General features: G+C 40.6%; 1 protein-coding gene across 1 annotated transcript in view; it reads left to right on the forward strand.

Annotated features, from left to right (window-relative positions):
- Window positions 1-326: 326 nt before the first annotated feature.
- The window catches only part of CNGB3 (cyclic nucleotide gated channel subunit beta 3), a 209,217-nt gene continuing 192,957 nt past the window's right edge, over window positions 327-16,586 (forward strand). The window contains exon 1 of the mRNA XM_089679736.1: window positions 327-386. Within this exon, the coding sequence (XP_089535862.1) occupies window positions 327-386 (60 nt within the window). The remainder of the gene's footprint in view (window positions 387-16,586) is intronic.

Here is a 16,586-nt window from a genome sequence, read left to right on the forward strand (position 1 = left end):
ACCAAAAACACTGAAATTTGAAATATAGCGCCAAGTTCGCACATCACTGAGCCTAGTCGCAGAATAATTTTCAGTGTCTGATGATGAATTTCCCCACGAATCATCACTCAATTCTGCAAGCGATTCTAATTTACTAACGCTGTTCTCTAGCTGGTCTAAAACCGCTTTTGACCTAAAGGGACGCTTTTTGGACACCATGGATATTTCTCAGTTTCCAGGCAGAAAGAACAGTAAAAATGCAGGCAGGGCACAGGACAAAGCACTACGGACAAAATGTATGTGAAATGGTTTGATACAGTACCATTACCGGGAACGGAACCCGGAAGATGCCGGCATCGGCCGGAGGACATGACCAGGGATGCAGCGGGAGGACAGCGCGGGACAAGGTAAGTGATCCAGGGATCCCTGAGCACTGCTGCAGTGTAATCCTGAGTGTAGCTCGGGGTTACCGCTTCTGATACTGCTACACTCAGGAGTTCCGCTGGCGGGTTAATGCGCCTAAATACACCAAAAGGCGCCTAAATGTGTTTGCAAAAAGTGTCTTTAGGCACATTTGTAAGCTGATTTTCACCTGCTAAGAGAAAAGGCGTTCAGAAGAACTGGGCAACCACCCAGTGTTGAGCCTTAAAACTACTCACCTGTTCCTGTGGCACCGCTCCCTTGTTCCTTCACAATTTTTCATTTTCTTAGATTCACAGCTGAGATAATTAGCACTGTTCTCTTGAAGACGTTACTATCTACTTGGGGAAGAAACATGCACTTTAATATACCCTTTTAACATACCCCCAACCTATATCTGAACAAAGATAAGTTAGAGGACTGTTTCAAAATTTTTAGGACCACTCTCTTTCTTACAGGGCTACATTCCACCACCTCTGTGAATTAGCAGACTATTAAAAGTCTCACGGGGACATTGAAAGTGGGCAGGAAAGTGGCAACAGGGTGTATATTCTAAACAGAAAAGCAAACTCCAGCTCACCCGTACTAACTCTACTCCAAAAACCTGGTGCTCAGTTCATGGTCCTCCACTAGTAACATAAGTAAAAAAAAAAGGGGGAGACTATTCTAAATCATTTATTAAAAAATCTATCATACTATGTAGAATGTATGTATATTATCTTTGGCCCATTGGTTATGCTGTGAAATAAAAAAAAGTTACTTTTTTGTCTGTTCTGTTTCAAATGCCACTTTATGCATTAACATACCTCTTTAGACCCAGTCTGTCTAGACAGTATGGTCACCTGCTGACTTGATGCCATCCACAGGCAGCTTAACTCTTCTATAAGACACAAAAGTGTAATCCAACACTTAAGCCAATTTCAGCACAGATAATGTATTTCCAGTCTTTTGAAGTGTAAGAAGACAAATGCTTTATTTAGCCCTGTCTCTGTGAATAACTAACACTGACTGAGGGAACAAGGAAGAAATGGGGAGGGTCTAGCTAGGACTGCTCCGACTAGCACTAAATAGAAGGGGAAGACAGAGGAAGAAACCATATCACAATAGTAAACACGATGTAGTGGCTTGAAACCGCCACTACATATTAGTATACTACAGAAAAATAATAACCTCATATTGTTCAATATAATGCAGAAAAATTACAAAAAAAGGGATCAGAACATGGTATGTTATTTATAAAAACTGCAGAAGAACAACAATATGCAAAAAAGTGAGAAATATAAACAGAACACAAACATGCCCAAGACCCTGAGTGTTTTAAGCTTTACTTTACTTTAAAAAAAAATTTCTTTGCAAAGTGGAAGGGAGAAAATTATTAGGTCACCAAATTTACACACATTCCTCTATGTTAGGGTAAGGACGGTGCTTAGTAGATTGCTCATACCAACAAACATTTCATGGCTAACTTCTTATCACTCTCAATGTTCCTTCTCGATATTCAGACCTGTGGCAAAGGTCATCATCATCAGTTTTCAGACTCCTGTTTTGCACTCTTTTCATTGTACTCTTATATATATACAGTTGTGTTCAAAATAATAGCAGTCAGACATCACTAACCTGACCAATCACTGTTTTTGGTAGAAATGATATTTCTACATGTCAAATAATTTACTAGCAGGTGTAGTAGGGTAATAGAAATCCAACAGACCCAACAGTCATGACATGCATGCTACTGATTCTGTGTAATTGAATCACTAATTGAAAGGGGCATGTTCAAAATAATAGCAGTGTGGACTTCTATTAGTGAGGTCATTCATTCTTTGAAAAACAGGTGGCAATTATTGCCCTTATTTAAGGAAGGAAGGCAGCAAATGTTGTACATGCTGGTTACAGTGCATTTCTCTCTGAAATTCTGAGGAAAATAGGTCGTTCCAGATATTGTTCAGAAGGACAGTGTACCTTGATTAAAAAGTTGATTGGAGAGGGGAAAACATATAAAGAAGTGCAGAAAATGATAGGCTGCTCAGCTAAAATGATCGCAAATGCTTTAAAATGGCAACCAAAACCTGAAAGACGTGGAAGAAAGCGAAAAACTACCATTTGAATGGATAGAAGAATAGCCAAAATGGCAAGGACTCAGCCAACAATCAGCTCCAGGAAGATCAAAAAAGGTGTAAAGTTCCCTGTGAGTACTGTTACAATTAGAAGACGCCTATGTGAAGCCAAGCTATCTGCAAGAAGCCCCGCAAAGTCCCACTGTTGAAAAAAAGACATGTGCTGAAGAGGTTACAATTTGCCAAAGAGCACATTGACTGGCCTAAAGAGAAATGGTGCAACATTTTGTGGACTGATGAAAGTAAGATTGTTCTTTTTAGGTCTAGTGGCCGGAGACAGTTTGTCAGACAACCCCCAAACACTAAATTCAAGCCATAGTACACTGTGAAGACAGTGAAGCATGGTTGCGCAAGCATCATGATATGGGGATGTTTCTCATACTACGGTGTTGGGCCTATTTATCGCATACCAGGGATTATGGATCAGTTTGAATACATCAGAATACTTGAAGAGGTCATGCTGCCTTATGCTGAAGAGGAAATGCCCTTGAAATGGGTGTTCCAACAAGACAACGACCCCAAACACACCAGTAAACGTACAACATCTTGGTTCCAGACCAACAAGATTTACGTTATGGAGTGACCAGCCCAATCCCCGAATCTTAATCCAATAGAAAACGTGTGGGGTGACATCAAAAATGCAGTTTCTGAGGCAAAACCAAGAAATAGAGAAGATCTGTGGAATGTAGCCCAATCATCCTGGGCTGGAATACCTGTTCACAGGTGCCAGAAGTTGGTTGACTCCATGCAACACAGATGTACAGCAGTTCTCAGAAACAGTGCTTATACAACTAAATATTAATTAAGTGATTCAAAGGAAAGCAAAATCTTCTAACATTTTTTAGTGTATAGTTTATATAGTGAATGTTTGAGTTTGTAAAGAATACAAACACTGCTGTTTTTTTGAACAGTCTAATGTTCACTTTTCTTCAGTTGTTTTAGAGGAACAACACAAATGTGATATATTTTTCTTCATGTTTTGATTTGGAATAGAATGTGTAGTGTTCCCAATGCATTTGTGTGTATGGAAATAAAAGCTATTAGAAGGATTTTGAGCTTTATTCACTTTTTTCAACACACTGCTATTATTTTGAACACAACTGTATATATATATATATATATATATATATATATATATACTGCATGTTGAAATGCGTTTTTATTACAAATTATGTGAAAAATATTATTAAACATACATTTCAAATATATTGTATGTCTTTAAAAATACAAATCTACATTCTTGTAATGCATTTACAAATATATGTAAAAATATATGTTAAAATTACTTTTTTATATGCTAAAAAAATTTGAAGAATATATTTAAAGAAATATATTTTAAAAAATATATTTCTTTAAATGAAAACTGTATTGAAAGGAACAAAAGACCCAAATTATATCCTAGGAGCATGGTGTTAGTAAAATGGGAAACTCAACAGAAGCAACGCCAACCACAGCACAGATGGTCATTTGCAAGCAGAAAAATGGATGACACAGCTGCAAATTACGTGTTTGGAAATGTAGTCCTGTAGAGGGTTGAAGCAGTTGGCACAGGGGCAAAGCAGAGTGTGGACTTCCATGGCAGTGTGCCCAACCGTCAGGATCTTAGCGAAGGGTAAAACCTGCACTTCAGTTAATGCCACTGGAGGGCAGGGATACAAACACACCATCTGCTTTACTGCTGCTGAACTACCTGAGGCAGTGAAACTGCTTATCATGATCCACAATGCTGTTCACCTTAGACTTAGAAAGAGATCAATGGGGGATCCCACCTACCTCCACAACTAACACTTCACTGGAGGACAGGTGAGAGGGTTTTTAACCCACTTTCTATACTATTGGCAGGAACTGAATTCTCCAGAAGTTGGATAATCACCATATGTCCTACAGACGTACATAGACTCACTTTAAGTAACTAGCAGTGGTACTGCACATGAATGCCTATTGAAGAAAAAACTATGTTTTCTTTTTAGACTGTCCTTACAGTTGATCTACCATCCTTATATTTTTGTCTTCTCCACAATTCTTCAACCAAACCAAGGACTACACCAACATTCCTAAAGTACCTTAGCTGAATGCAGGCCTCTTACACATCCTTAAAGTGCACCAAAGTCAAAAGGGTCCCAATGACTGCCAGCAGAAGAAACAACCCAAAGGCTGCCCCCACATTTGACTTAATTCTACCTTCACACGACATCTTGTTATCTGTTTTGGTCTGGCCAGGTCTGGGTGGTGCCCTTCAGGCAGCCTTGGGCCTAACATAGCCACTTCAGTGCATTTTTTGGGCAGTATAGATTTAGGGGGTTAGATATATTTGACTCTTTTGCTGCCCTTTGTTGCACATTAGGTGGTAGTGTTACTGTTTACTATCAGCTGTAGCATGGCTCCCCTTCAGCTGTGCATCTCTCAGTGGATCCCCTTGTGGCTTTCCTTTCTATCTCCCCAGCCAGGAGTAGGATTAATGTTTTTCCATCTGTGGCTCACTCCCTGGGCAAATACAGCTTTTTACTTATAAGTGGATACATTTTGATTAATAAAGCTGTCATTCGTGACTAACTGGAGTTTCTCTGACTCTCCCAGTTATCCACTCACACAGATTTCTGGGTTGGTGCATTGGCTCCATACAAACCTAGCTCTTGGTTGTGATAACTCATCTAAGCTCTCTGTCAGTCAACAGTGCAAGCTTATGGACAGAGACCTTTTATGGACTGTTTTCTACAATGGATGTTAATACAAGTTAGTTCAAGTCAAACTGGGACTTTTGAGTTTATATAATAAAACAAAAAATTTCAATGGAAACTGCATGTATTTTTTGACATACTCCCCTGCTACATGTATACACTTATCCCAGCGTTCAACTATTGCATGGAAAGCTTCATCATAGAAAGATTTGTCTTTACGCCTGAACCATCCTGGGATAGCCTGCTTCACTTCGTAATCAGTGCTGAAATGCTGACCTCCAAGGAAATCTTTTAGGGGTCAAAACAGGTGGAAATCACTCAAAGCGAGGTCCGGGCTGTAAGGGGGATGTTGAAATATCTCCCAGCCGAGTTGCTGTAATGTGCTCATAGTGTGGTGAGCAGTATGAGCTTGTGCATTGTCCTGGAGAAACAGGACACCATTAGTGATCAAACCAGGCCCATTTTTCCGCAGACGAGTATGCACATCACTTCTGTGCCAGTCAACAGTGGAAAGTTCTCTTGGTACCCAGTGTCACAATCGTGGCGTCAGACCCCAGACCTTCTCACCAAACTTGTGACCGAAGTACTAGCCGATCTAAAACTGCGATGTCACGTGCGTAACAATGCCACACAGAGCTGCACTCTGCGCAACAATTTTCCAGCTACTTGGACCACAATCGATGTTCTGGCAGCCTGAGTGATTGTTACTGGGTCAGGTTAATTATGCAATTAACCCTTCACACTGCCACCACCTCCTTTTTGTACAGAGAAAGAGGAAACTCGGCGATATCAGTTATAACACTATAATGGTTGAGGTAATCGTCTGTATAACACGGTTATGCAGAGGGTTAAACAAACACAGTAGCTTTCTCTTTAGAGGCAGGAATTCATAAATTGCAATAAAGCGCTATAGAAACAGTTCAACACTTTCAGAAGGAAAGATTTATTACTAAAAGGTCAAACGGGTGCAATAAAAATATTTACAGAAAAAGATGTAACTAAGATATATATATAAATATAGAGAGACTAACAGCACAGCAAAGAGATATCAGAGAGAGGTGAAAAGGTTAAGGTACTTGCTAAAGTCCTGGGTTAGCAGATCCAAGTTTCAGAGCAAAAGGGCACAGGTCTCCCCAGGTGGTATTGATGTTACAATGGGAGATGTCTTCAACTCACAATTCTTAGGCCTGACAGCCTATTTGGTAGTTCCCCAGCAAGGGGTGTCTCTGAAGTCAAGAACCAATACCCCGTTTAGGGCGTGTAGGTATGGGCGGATACCTCAACTAGAGCCAAAATCTCCCATAACATATTTTGGCCTATAACTTTCCATCTGCATAAGTGACATTCTACCCGCAGGTAGATTATTATGCAGACATGTCTGAGGATTGATTAGATATGAATTATGAAATTATACACTGAACGGTTCACGAGATCTATTTTTCTGTTTTCCTATGTATTCGAGACAACACAAGTGACCTACCAAACTGTTCGCCTTCTCGTGGCCAATCTGACGATATGTCCGGTTTTTATGTTAGTCTCTCATATTCCAAGATATGAGACATAGGGGAAAAATGGATTTTAACAACGGTTATTTGGTCGTGCTTGGAGCCGGTCTATTGGCGTGATGATTTCAGGAACAGTCTATTTTCAAGACCGCTAGCATGCCGGGGGGCAGAAGCAGCAGGGACCAGTGTTGCGCTCCAAGGATTGGCAGATTCGGTAAGTATATCCTCCCCTGAGTAATATTTTCAACTTATATATATGGTAAGAAATTCGAATGTGCGTGGCCTCTGTTACCCACATCACCGCTCACAAGTATTACACAAAAATTTTGACCTGATGAAGCTCTTCTCCAGGAGTCCTTTCTTTCTGACCTGATTTTTGTTTTCTGAATAAATCATGGGTAGCCATAGTGGTTGGAGCTTTGGCAGTGGTCTTAAAGCTGGTGAGATCATATTGGTTAAGGTAGAACTATAGGCAAAACTTTTTTCATCACTTTGAATAGAGTAAGGGAATGTTAGAATTCCTTCCAGAGATACAGAGGTGCTACAGATTGTTTATTTCCATTAAAAGTTGTTAATTCATTACATTTTCCATCTACTGTGGTTAAGTGAGGATCCTTCATGCCACCAATGGTAGGCAGGGATTTACTCTGAGGCATGGAATTTAAAGCTCTTTTGGCTGTACTTCTCATGTAGATCACAGAAGTGCAGTTCATTCTGTACACCTGTGACCCGTTCTCAGCTGACAGCGGTCTGAAGTCCGCTGTCGGATGACATCACTCGGCCTGTCCAGACTGGGGAAAGATGCCGACTTCACAGTTGGTATCCACCATAGAATCTGGAGCAGCACCTGGCTCAGCCTCTCAGCAAAATGCCCTTCCCTCCCCCTCCACAGCCCAGCGCTCCAGTGAGCATGCGGGGGCTGAGCAGACAGTGGTGACTAACAGTCCTGCTCTCTGCTCAGACCGGAGAGGAGAACTCAGCGATCGGTGGTTATGTGATCGCTGAGTTCTCACTATTAGAGCCGGTGGGGGACAGATGAAGCATCGGACTGGTAAGTATAATGGGGGAAAAAAAAACAACCCCATACTTCTCTTTTAAGTATTGACTACTCATCACTAGAGACACCTTCACAGGGATTTAAGATGTTTTATATATGACTCCTAAGCAGGGACCTACCTTACCTCTCAGTGGTGACAACTGCCAAGTGCACAGCAACATGGAAATAAACCAAATTGCTAATATTTTAGTCTATAGACACAATATAGTGAGGGCTGGTGGTAGCTAGGCAATGTAAGGCTGAGAGTAAAAGCTGGTGTCAGACAGGCAATGTGGTTAATTTACCAGGGAAACAGGGGCTGCTCACCAAGCAAAATATATGTTAACCTAGCAAAAAAACCCTGTTTCCCTCACATGACATGGATATTTAAAGTGAACACAGCTTCACCCTATTCCTTTTAGTTCACATACAAGTATAAATGGACTCTAAGAGTATTAAAACATGAATGCACACATGCAAGCAACTATTTGCATGGCTTCCTTATTGCATATAGACTTTTTGGAGTTTATTTACTAAAGCTGGAGAGTCCAAAATCAGACTCCCTTCTGCATAGAAACCAATCAGCTTCTAACCTCAGCTTGTTCAATGAAGCTTTGGCAATGAAACCTGGAAGCTGATTGGTTTCTATGCAGAAGGGAGTCTGATTTTGGACTCTCCAGCTTTAGTAAATAAACCCCTTTATGTCTATAGATAACTTTTATAATATAACTGTAATAAAGGTAGGTCATTTTAATGATGCTGTCTTAATATATAAATAGCCAAGCCTTCTGTACAAAATATAAACAGGCTTCTTTTATCTAGTCCGTTGCATTATGGAATTAAATTAAGCTAAATCTTAAGAGCAGTACTTAAATGGCTGATTAGCTTGCCAGGTCAGAGATAAGAATGAAGTCAAACAGTTGACATAAGTAGCTGATGTGGGTTGTCACTTAGAAGCACATCTCAGGGACAAGATGTAAGCCAGGAGCTTCTTTCCAGAGATAAACCTAAGAAAACGGTAATGTATAAATTCATTTATAGCCATAACATTTAATTTGCATACATTGCCTACCGCATATAGAGCACTCTGTTTCATATATGTATTGGCTATATGTATTGGCTGTTATTTCAGGTTACGTAAACTTAACATCAGAGCTGCAGTGTCATGAATGGGGCCTGTAGACACACAACTTTTGTAAAGAACATAATTTTAATAACTGCTAAAGCTTAGAACCCTATAGTATTTGTCAGTGCTGTCTTAGCTTGTCTGTTAGTGTATAAATCAGTCCGTATACATGTGTCAGAGTCTGTTTGAACAGTTAGAGAGATATGGAGGCTGCCACTGCTGACTTCCCACGCTGTGCAACTAGTATGCAGCTAGATCTTGACTTCACCCTATCTTCCCTGACCTGCGTACTTCTTCCAGCAGAGTGCAATATTGAAGCAATGACAGTCTACACACTTTTAGGAAAAATTTACTTTAAATCGGGGGTCTCCAAACTTTCTAAACAAAGGCCAGGTTATTGTCCTTCAAACTTCAGTGGGTTGAACTGTGGCCAGTGGGAGTAGAAAATGTCCTGACATTGGCGGGAATAAACAAGATGTAGGTTTGGTGGTCATTAGAAGTAAAAAAAAAAGTACATATCACTTGTGGTCAGTAGGAGGAGGAATTGTGCCCTATCATTGGTACCATTAGGGGGAATAGTTTCTCATTGTTGGTGTCAGTGGGAATAATAATGAAACATTGGTGGTATCAGTGAAAGGAATAGTTCCTCACTATTGGTGTCAAAAGGAGGATTCACTCCCCACTGTTGGTATCACTGGCGAGAGTAATAGTGCCATGTGTAAGTTGTAGAAATAGTGCCACAAGGGCCAGATAAAGACAAAGGGCCTCATCAGCATGTCACTATGATAAGAAGTTATTGAAGTCTTCAAAGAGGACACAGAGAAGAGTGAAATCGCAGTTTTTTTAGTATGGGAAAGCCTTTTTTTTTCTTTTTGTATCCTCATTGGAGATCTTGTTTCACTTGGGGTTACAACTTAATGTGATACCAAACCCTCACCTTGTAAAACAACTCATTCAGTCTAAAATAGAAACAGAAGGCAAAACATGTATATATAGATTTAAAAATATACCCTCTGTTCTCAGCTGCATAAGTGCTGGAGGAGGAGAAACAACACTACAGTCATCTTCCCAGTGATTGGATTTGTGGGAGGGTGTGTTGGCAGGCAGAATTCTCATCATTGAATGAGCATATGAACACTATGATTGACAACACAGACACATATAGGGAAATAGAGGACATGTGAGACTGGGGAGGGGAGCTGAAAGGAAGTACATAAATATTTTTTTAGGAAAATCAGCATACAGCATAAAAACAAAACCAAGGAATTATTCAATGGCAAGGACTTCTTTGCCCCCACCATGATATATTATAAATACAGAGCTGCATTAATTACTGTATGTGTGTTTTTTTTGATTGTACGGCCACTGTCATTTGTCATTATGGATTTGCAGACATTTTATCTGGCCCCAGTATAGTAACCATTTTCTTATTTGAGTCCTCCTATCTAAAGTTTGAATAACTCCTCAATATAGTTCCACCCCTAGGCACCAATGAAGCCCTGTAAAGTAAACATAAGCCCTAACATTAGCCCTGCATTCTACATGAGGACACAGGGGGACTGCCCACAAGCTGGAGTGTCAAGGGGGTCAAGGGGGTGGAAAAGAGCACTGGCTGCTGGTTGAGCATGGGATAAGGTAAGTAAGAGTCTATGTAACAGGCGGGGCTTTTTTTTCCTCAGAAAATAGGTGCAGGAACTCAATCATGACTACCAAAACCCCTTTCCCCACACACTTATCTGCCAAATGGCATCAAATAGTGGGTGTGGTCAAATTTCACAGTAAGAGGGTCTTAATGGGACATTAAATACCAGGAGTGCTTTATGTACAGAGTTGGGGGGGGGGTGCACACAGAGTGCAAAGTTCAGCCTTCTTCCACAGCTGCTTACCTTTTCATCCCCCATCCAGCTCTCAATGTTGCCCCTCTTAAGCTCTGACCTCTGCATGCAGCCCTCGCCCCCATCTTCTCCCCCCTTCTTAAAAGCTCCACCATCTTCCACATGTCTTACATGTGTTGCCATATTTGAAGCATTCAGTCAGCTCTAGCAGACGTTCTCACATCCAGTAGGGGTGTCAGTATCCGCACTGCACCCCGATCACCTGCATCTCCCTTGTCCCCATCCTGCACTCAGTGGGAGCCACTCAAGAGATCAGATCTGTAGGAGCCGTTGGGAAACAAGCTGTTTCCTGTAAACACAAAAGCCAGACTTTTGTGTTTACAAGTGATAGCTGTGAGCAGGAAGCAGAAAACCTGAGCCAGAGGTGGTGATACGCCACGAAGTTCCAGCTGAAAAAAAGCCCTGGTTATCTCTAAACATAAAAACTAGCATGTAAGCTTTGCAGTGCAGGTGGAACCCCACTGCAAAGGATGATTTTTCTTTTTCCCGAAGTTGCGTTTTTTTCATCCTTTGTTTCATCTTCATTATATTCTGTAGCCTCTCTTTGGCCAATTCTTGTGTATATGCACTCTTTGACTGCATGGCGTTTCTCAGGTCGGGTTTCCTGATGGTAACAACAGTGGGTCATGTTTGAGTAATATATATAGAAACATCCACTTGTAGTCTCCATTGGGAACATACAGTATGTGACAGGGTAACAGCACAACTGAGAAATGCATAACTAGAAGTGTCTGAAGATTAAGGCAGGGCCACTAGGTATTATTTTTATATAATTTAAAGATTTAAAAAATTTAAATAATGTTTAAAAAATGTACTGTATGATAACTTTAATGGCATTGTAGAGACCCTGTCTTAAACTGGAGTGTCACTAGATAGTGACCTTTGTTTACATTTTCTGTGTTCACTAGGTTCCTCCCAAGGTCTGGACAGTGATTATTTCGTCGCACTACTGTTGAGTTGTCTCCAGTAGTTAATGTGAGAAGTACCAATGTATTATTTATGAATATTTATCTGCCCTGGACAATCTCTGAAGGTTTTAGTCCAGTGATGTGAGCTGAAGGGACAGGATAAATATTTGGAGCAACCTTATAGAAATGTTCTCCCCTCCTGGGCTTTTACTTGATGAAGATAATATTGTGAAGAGGTCTTCTCTTCTTTGGCCTTGTGCTGAGGCCTAAGAAATGTAAGCTGCCTTTCTGGATGATACATCCAATAAAAAGTTAGGGTAAGAGATGACCACTTGTGTGGAGCATTTCTTAACAAATCAGGAAGATACCTGTATGGGGCCTCTTAGATGAATCAGGAAGATAGCTGCCTGTATTGAGCAACTGCAGAAATGTCTGCTATCCTAAAGTGTCCTTGAGGGCTTGGAAAAAGCTGCTGCCAGTAGACATTGCATGAGGGCTAATCTTTTAATCAATGTTTTGAGGTACCTGTTACTGCTTACACATGGTCAATGGGTCAATTGCTATTAGAAGGATGCTTATAAAAGACCCATAACAGTTATGTTGCTTTTAGAAGACCTGGGATATGTTGCTTGTTTTGGGTATTTTAAAGTGATTGGTACCCAACTGTTTATTTTACTCCATATAAAACCAAGGACTCACCCATGTTAAATGTTAGCTCCCATGCCTTCCTGGAGTTATCCTACACTGCTCAGGTGGGAGGATAGTTACAAGATTAACATGCTAAATCTTACGTGAGATTTTATTGAGTTAGTTTACAAATAGTTCCAAAACGTGTGTGCTAGAACCCGCATGTGTAAGTGTTACAAGTGGATACAGCCCCATGGCTGAAATAACATCAGATGCCAGTTAAATTTGTTCACCCTCAAAAAACTCACAGTTAAAACAAACATATTGTACACAGCCTTGGCACTAAACAAATAAGTAAAAATAAAAAATAAACATATAAAGAAAAATTATTCACACTCATTGCACTAAAGATAAGAAGGATTGTCATTTTTTTCATGGATTTAGGTAACCTCATTCCTCCCATGGAGCAGTATTCCAACCTAGAAGTAGGTCATTTAAGCCCAGAACACTACAATTGAGGATGTGGAGGGTGATGTGCCTTTTCTCTCATGCTACCAACAAAACATTTTACTTAGAATAGGGTTCAGGTGGGGTGCTGAGAACTATTAGCAGAATAATCAAAACATGAACTGGTAATTTATTGTCAATGTTAACTCTAAATCTTGTGGTTTACCTTGACTACAGGTTTGTTATATTAGTGCATAGTAACAAGACCTCTGGGCCTTTATTTTGTCTAGTTCAAACTAAATTTACATAGTCATTAATATGTAAAGGTAAATCTGCTATCACTGTATTATTAAGACATCCATATGTTGCTTGTTCTACTGGGAGTGAGCTACTTGGAATGTAATTTTCCCAGTCCTTTGACTCCTGACAGACCTGGATTAACATGGATTAGTGAGAATCAAACTGTGGCCAACAGCCAACATTTAGTGACAGCCCTAGATGCTTACATAATGTTAATACTACATTTTATTTAAAAACCATTAACATTTTTTAACAGTAGAAATGAAATATTTAATACAAAACTGTATTAAATTATGTACATTAATAATATTAGTACACATTTTCCAATTGTAATTATTATTTTTTATTACTAATATAATAGATTTATATGTCTAAAGTATTTTCATAGAAATTCAATAAAATTTTAAATTTAGCTGTAATTCACTATTTACTTAAATAACCAAATCAACAATGATTTCTAACTGAATACAACAAACAGCATAAGCTCCTGCATTTGTTCAACTCAAACTCAGAGGGGTTGGTTGGTTGCCAAAGTTTAGTGAAATGTGATAGTTCATTGTGAAATCTGCTAATCCCAGTTACTGACATTTTCAAAGAATCAGTAGTTGTTGACAGCCACATTAATCCTTTGCAAATATTTTTATTTATATCTTGTAATTCTTGGTTTGCGTTACAGATTTTAGGAATGCTTTTCATGATGATACATGAACTTCAAGATTAGATTTAAAGACTTACTCTAAAATGAAATTAAAAGTAGTTGCTCCCAGCAACACATACAGTAAAGCTTTTAGACACGTGTACATAAAAAAAAGAGGCAAAGCCATCTCTACAGTTAGCTCTGTTGGGCCTGTGCATATGGGTCCAAAGCAAGACATCTTAAGCATTTTCCCTGCACCTGCTTTTTGCTCCCTTGTGCTTGGTTTGAAGGATGCCCAGGTGCCAAACAGCTTCACTGTTGAACACATGAGAACTTGGGGATCTTTGTTTGGTGCTCATGTCCACAAGAGCTAAAAATAATTATCATATCTGTTTCACATTACTACATTAGTCCACCTTCAGTGCAAACCTAAGATTTGTAGAAATATTAGGTGGTGCAGGTACAGTTGTTTGGAGCAAAGATTCTTTGAATTACACCACCTTTACTATGTGCATCCCTTGTGGTCACACAGTTGTCCATGTATATGGGGGCACTGACAGATTGAGATATATATACTATATTGCCAAAAGTATTGGGACACCTGCCTTTACACGCACATGAACTTTAATGGCATCCCAGTCTTAGTCCGTACCATTCAATACTGAGTTGGTCCACCCTTTGCAGCTATAACAGCTTCAACTCTTCTGGGAAGGCTGTCCACAAGGTTTAGGAGTGTGCCTATGGGAATGTTTGACCATTCTTCCAGAAGCTCACTGATGTCGGACGAGAAGGCCTGGCTTACAGTTTTCACTCTAGTTCATCCCAAAGGTGTTCTATCATGTTGAGGTCAGGGCTCTGTGCAAGCCAGTCAAGCTCCTCCACCCCAAACTTGCTCATCCATGTCTTTATGGACCTTGCTTTGTACACTGGTGTGCAGTCATGTTGGAACAGGAAGGGGCCGTACAAAAACTGTTACCACAAAGTTGAGAGTATGAAATTGTCCAAAATGTCTTGGTATGCTGATGCCTTAAGAGTTCCCTTCATTGGAACTAAGGGGCCAAGTCCAACCCCTGAAAAACAACCCCACACCATATTCCCCCCTCCACCAAACTTTACACTTGGCACAATGCAGTCAGGCAAAGGGGAAGTGATGTAGAGAAAATTATCTTCTTTGAGGTGTGGTTAGGTTGTGGTGTGATAGTAAATATTTTAGTGAATTATTTGCAAGATGGATTTGTATTCTTTGATCTCTTTGACATTTGGCTTGGTTGAGCTCACGTTTGCTGAAACAAAAAGCTTTGCCACTGGCAATAATTCTCTGCTCCTGCCAGGCACTGTCAGTATTGCTGGCTTTATGATTTTTCCCACATATAGGAGTGAATGGTGTTACCACACTGCAGCACTGTACTGCTCTGTCCTAGTTCTCTGTTATTTCCCAGAGCATTCGGGGATATAGGAACCTTCACTGCCTCCCCCCCGTGCTCAGCTAACATTTTATAAATGCTTCACTAACATGCCAGAAATGCATTAGTTGATGTTAAGGTGCAGTTATAGAGCATTATAGTTGAAATCACTGTAGGTGGCTAACAAGCGTCGATGCCTCATGAAAGCGACACACTGCTTAATTTTTAACATAACACAACACAATGTTTGGGACAGTTGCCATTTTTTGTACAGTTGGCTGAATTGGCTGCAGGGACACACTGGATACCTTTGCTGTCATTTTGCTATAGCTGGGCATCACATCCATCCCTGTGTCTTTAAGGAGGGGTGAGCTCCCTCCAGGTACACCTGCCCTTAACCTATCCATTGATATATATGCTCCCACTGTGGAGGCTCTGGAATTTTTACAGTTAGCACCGTAATCTATAGAGGCTCCTTGATGTGGGACTGCAGCTAATGCATGTATGTGCAAATGTGTGTTTTTGACACAAACTGTTAGACAGGGCCAATTTGGTTGTGTTGCAGGCTGGCTGGTAACTGTGCTGAGAAATCCATTGTTTTTTTGTGACAACACAATGCTACTGCTCACTAATGATCTACTAACTGCTAAAACCAATGGCCACTACTCCATACTCTTACTACTTGACCTCTCTGCGGCTTTTGATACTGTTGACCATCCCCTCCTCCTCAAAAAACTCCACTCTCTTGGCCTCCGAGACTCTGCTCTCTCCTGGTTCTCCTCTAACCTATTGCAGTGCTCCTTCAGCATTACCTATAACTCTGGCTCCTCCTCCCCTCTCCCTCTTTCTGTAGGGGTCCCTCAAGGTTCTGTCCTTTGACCTCTACTCTTCTCCATCTACGCCTCCTCCCTTGGTAAATTGAGAAACTCCCATGGCTTTAAGTACCATCTCTGCTGATGACACACAAATGTATCTTTCTACTCCTCACCTCACCCCTTTAGTCTCCTCTCGCATTACTAACTTACTAAGTGATATATCGGCATGGATGTCACTCCACTTCCACAAACTCAATCTTTCCAAAATTTAGCTCTTAATATTCCCTCCAGCCCATGCCCCCTCCCCTGACTTCTCCATCAAGATCAATAACACAACCATCAGTTCCTCCCCTCACGCCAGGGTGCTAGGTGTAATCCTAGACTCCTATCTGTCCTTTCAGCCCCAAATCCAATCGCTGTCCAAATCTTGTAGACTTCACCTCCACAATATCTCCAAGATACACCCGTTCTTAACCTCGGAAACTAGTAAGCAACTTATTCATTCCCTTGTTATGTCTCGCCTTGACTATTGTAACTCCCTCCTCATTGGCCTACCAAATCACAGGTTATTTCCTCTATCATGCATGCTGCTGCCAGATTCATCCACCTTACTAACCGTTCTGTATCTGCCACCCCTCTCTGCCAATCCCTCCACTGGCTTCCCATTGCCCAACAGATAAAATTCAAAACATTACC

Source organism: Staurois parvus, unplaced genomic scaffold (assembly GCF_062004578.1).
Source record: "Staurois parvus isolate SC_StPar_1 unplaced genomic scaffold, SC_StPar_1.0 ptg000230l, whole genome shotgun sequence".
Lineage (NCBI taxonomy): Eukaryota > Metazoa > Chordata > Amphibia > Anura > Ranidae > Staurois > Staurois parvus.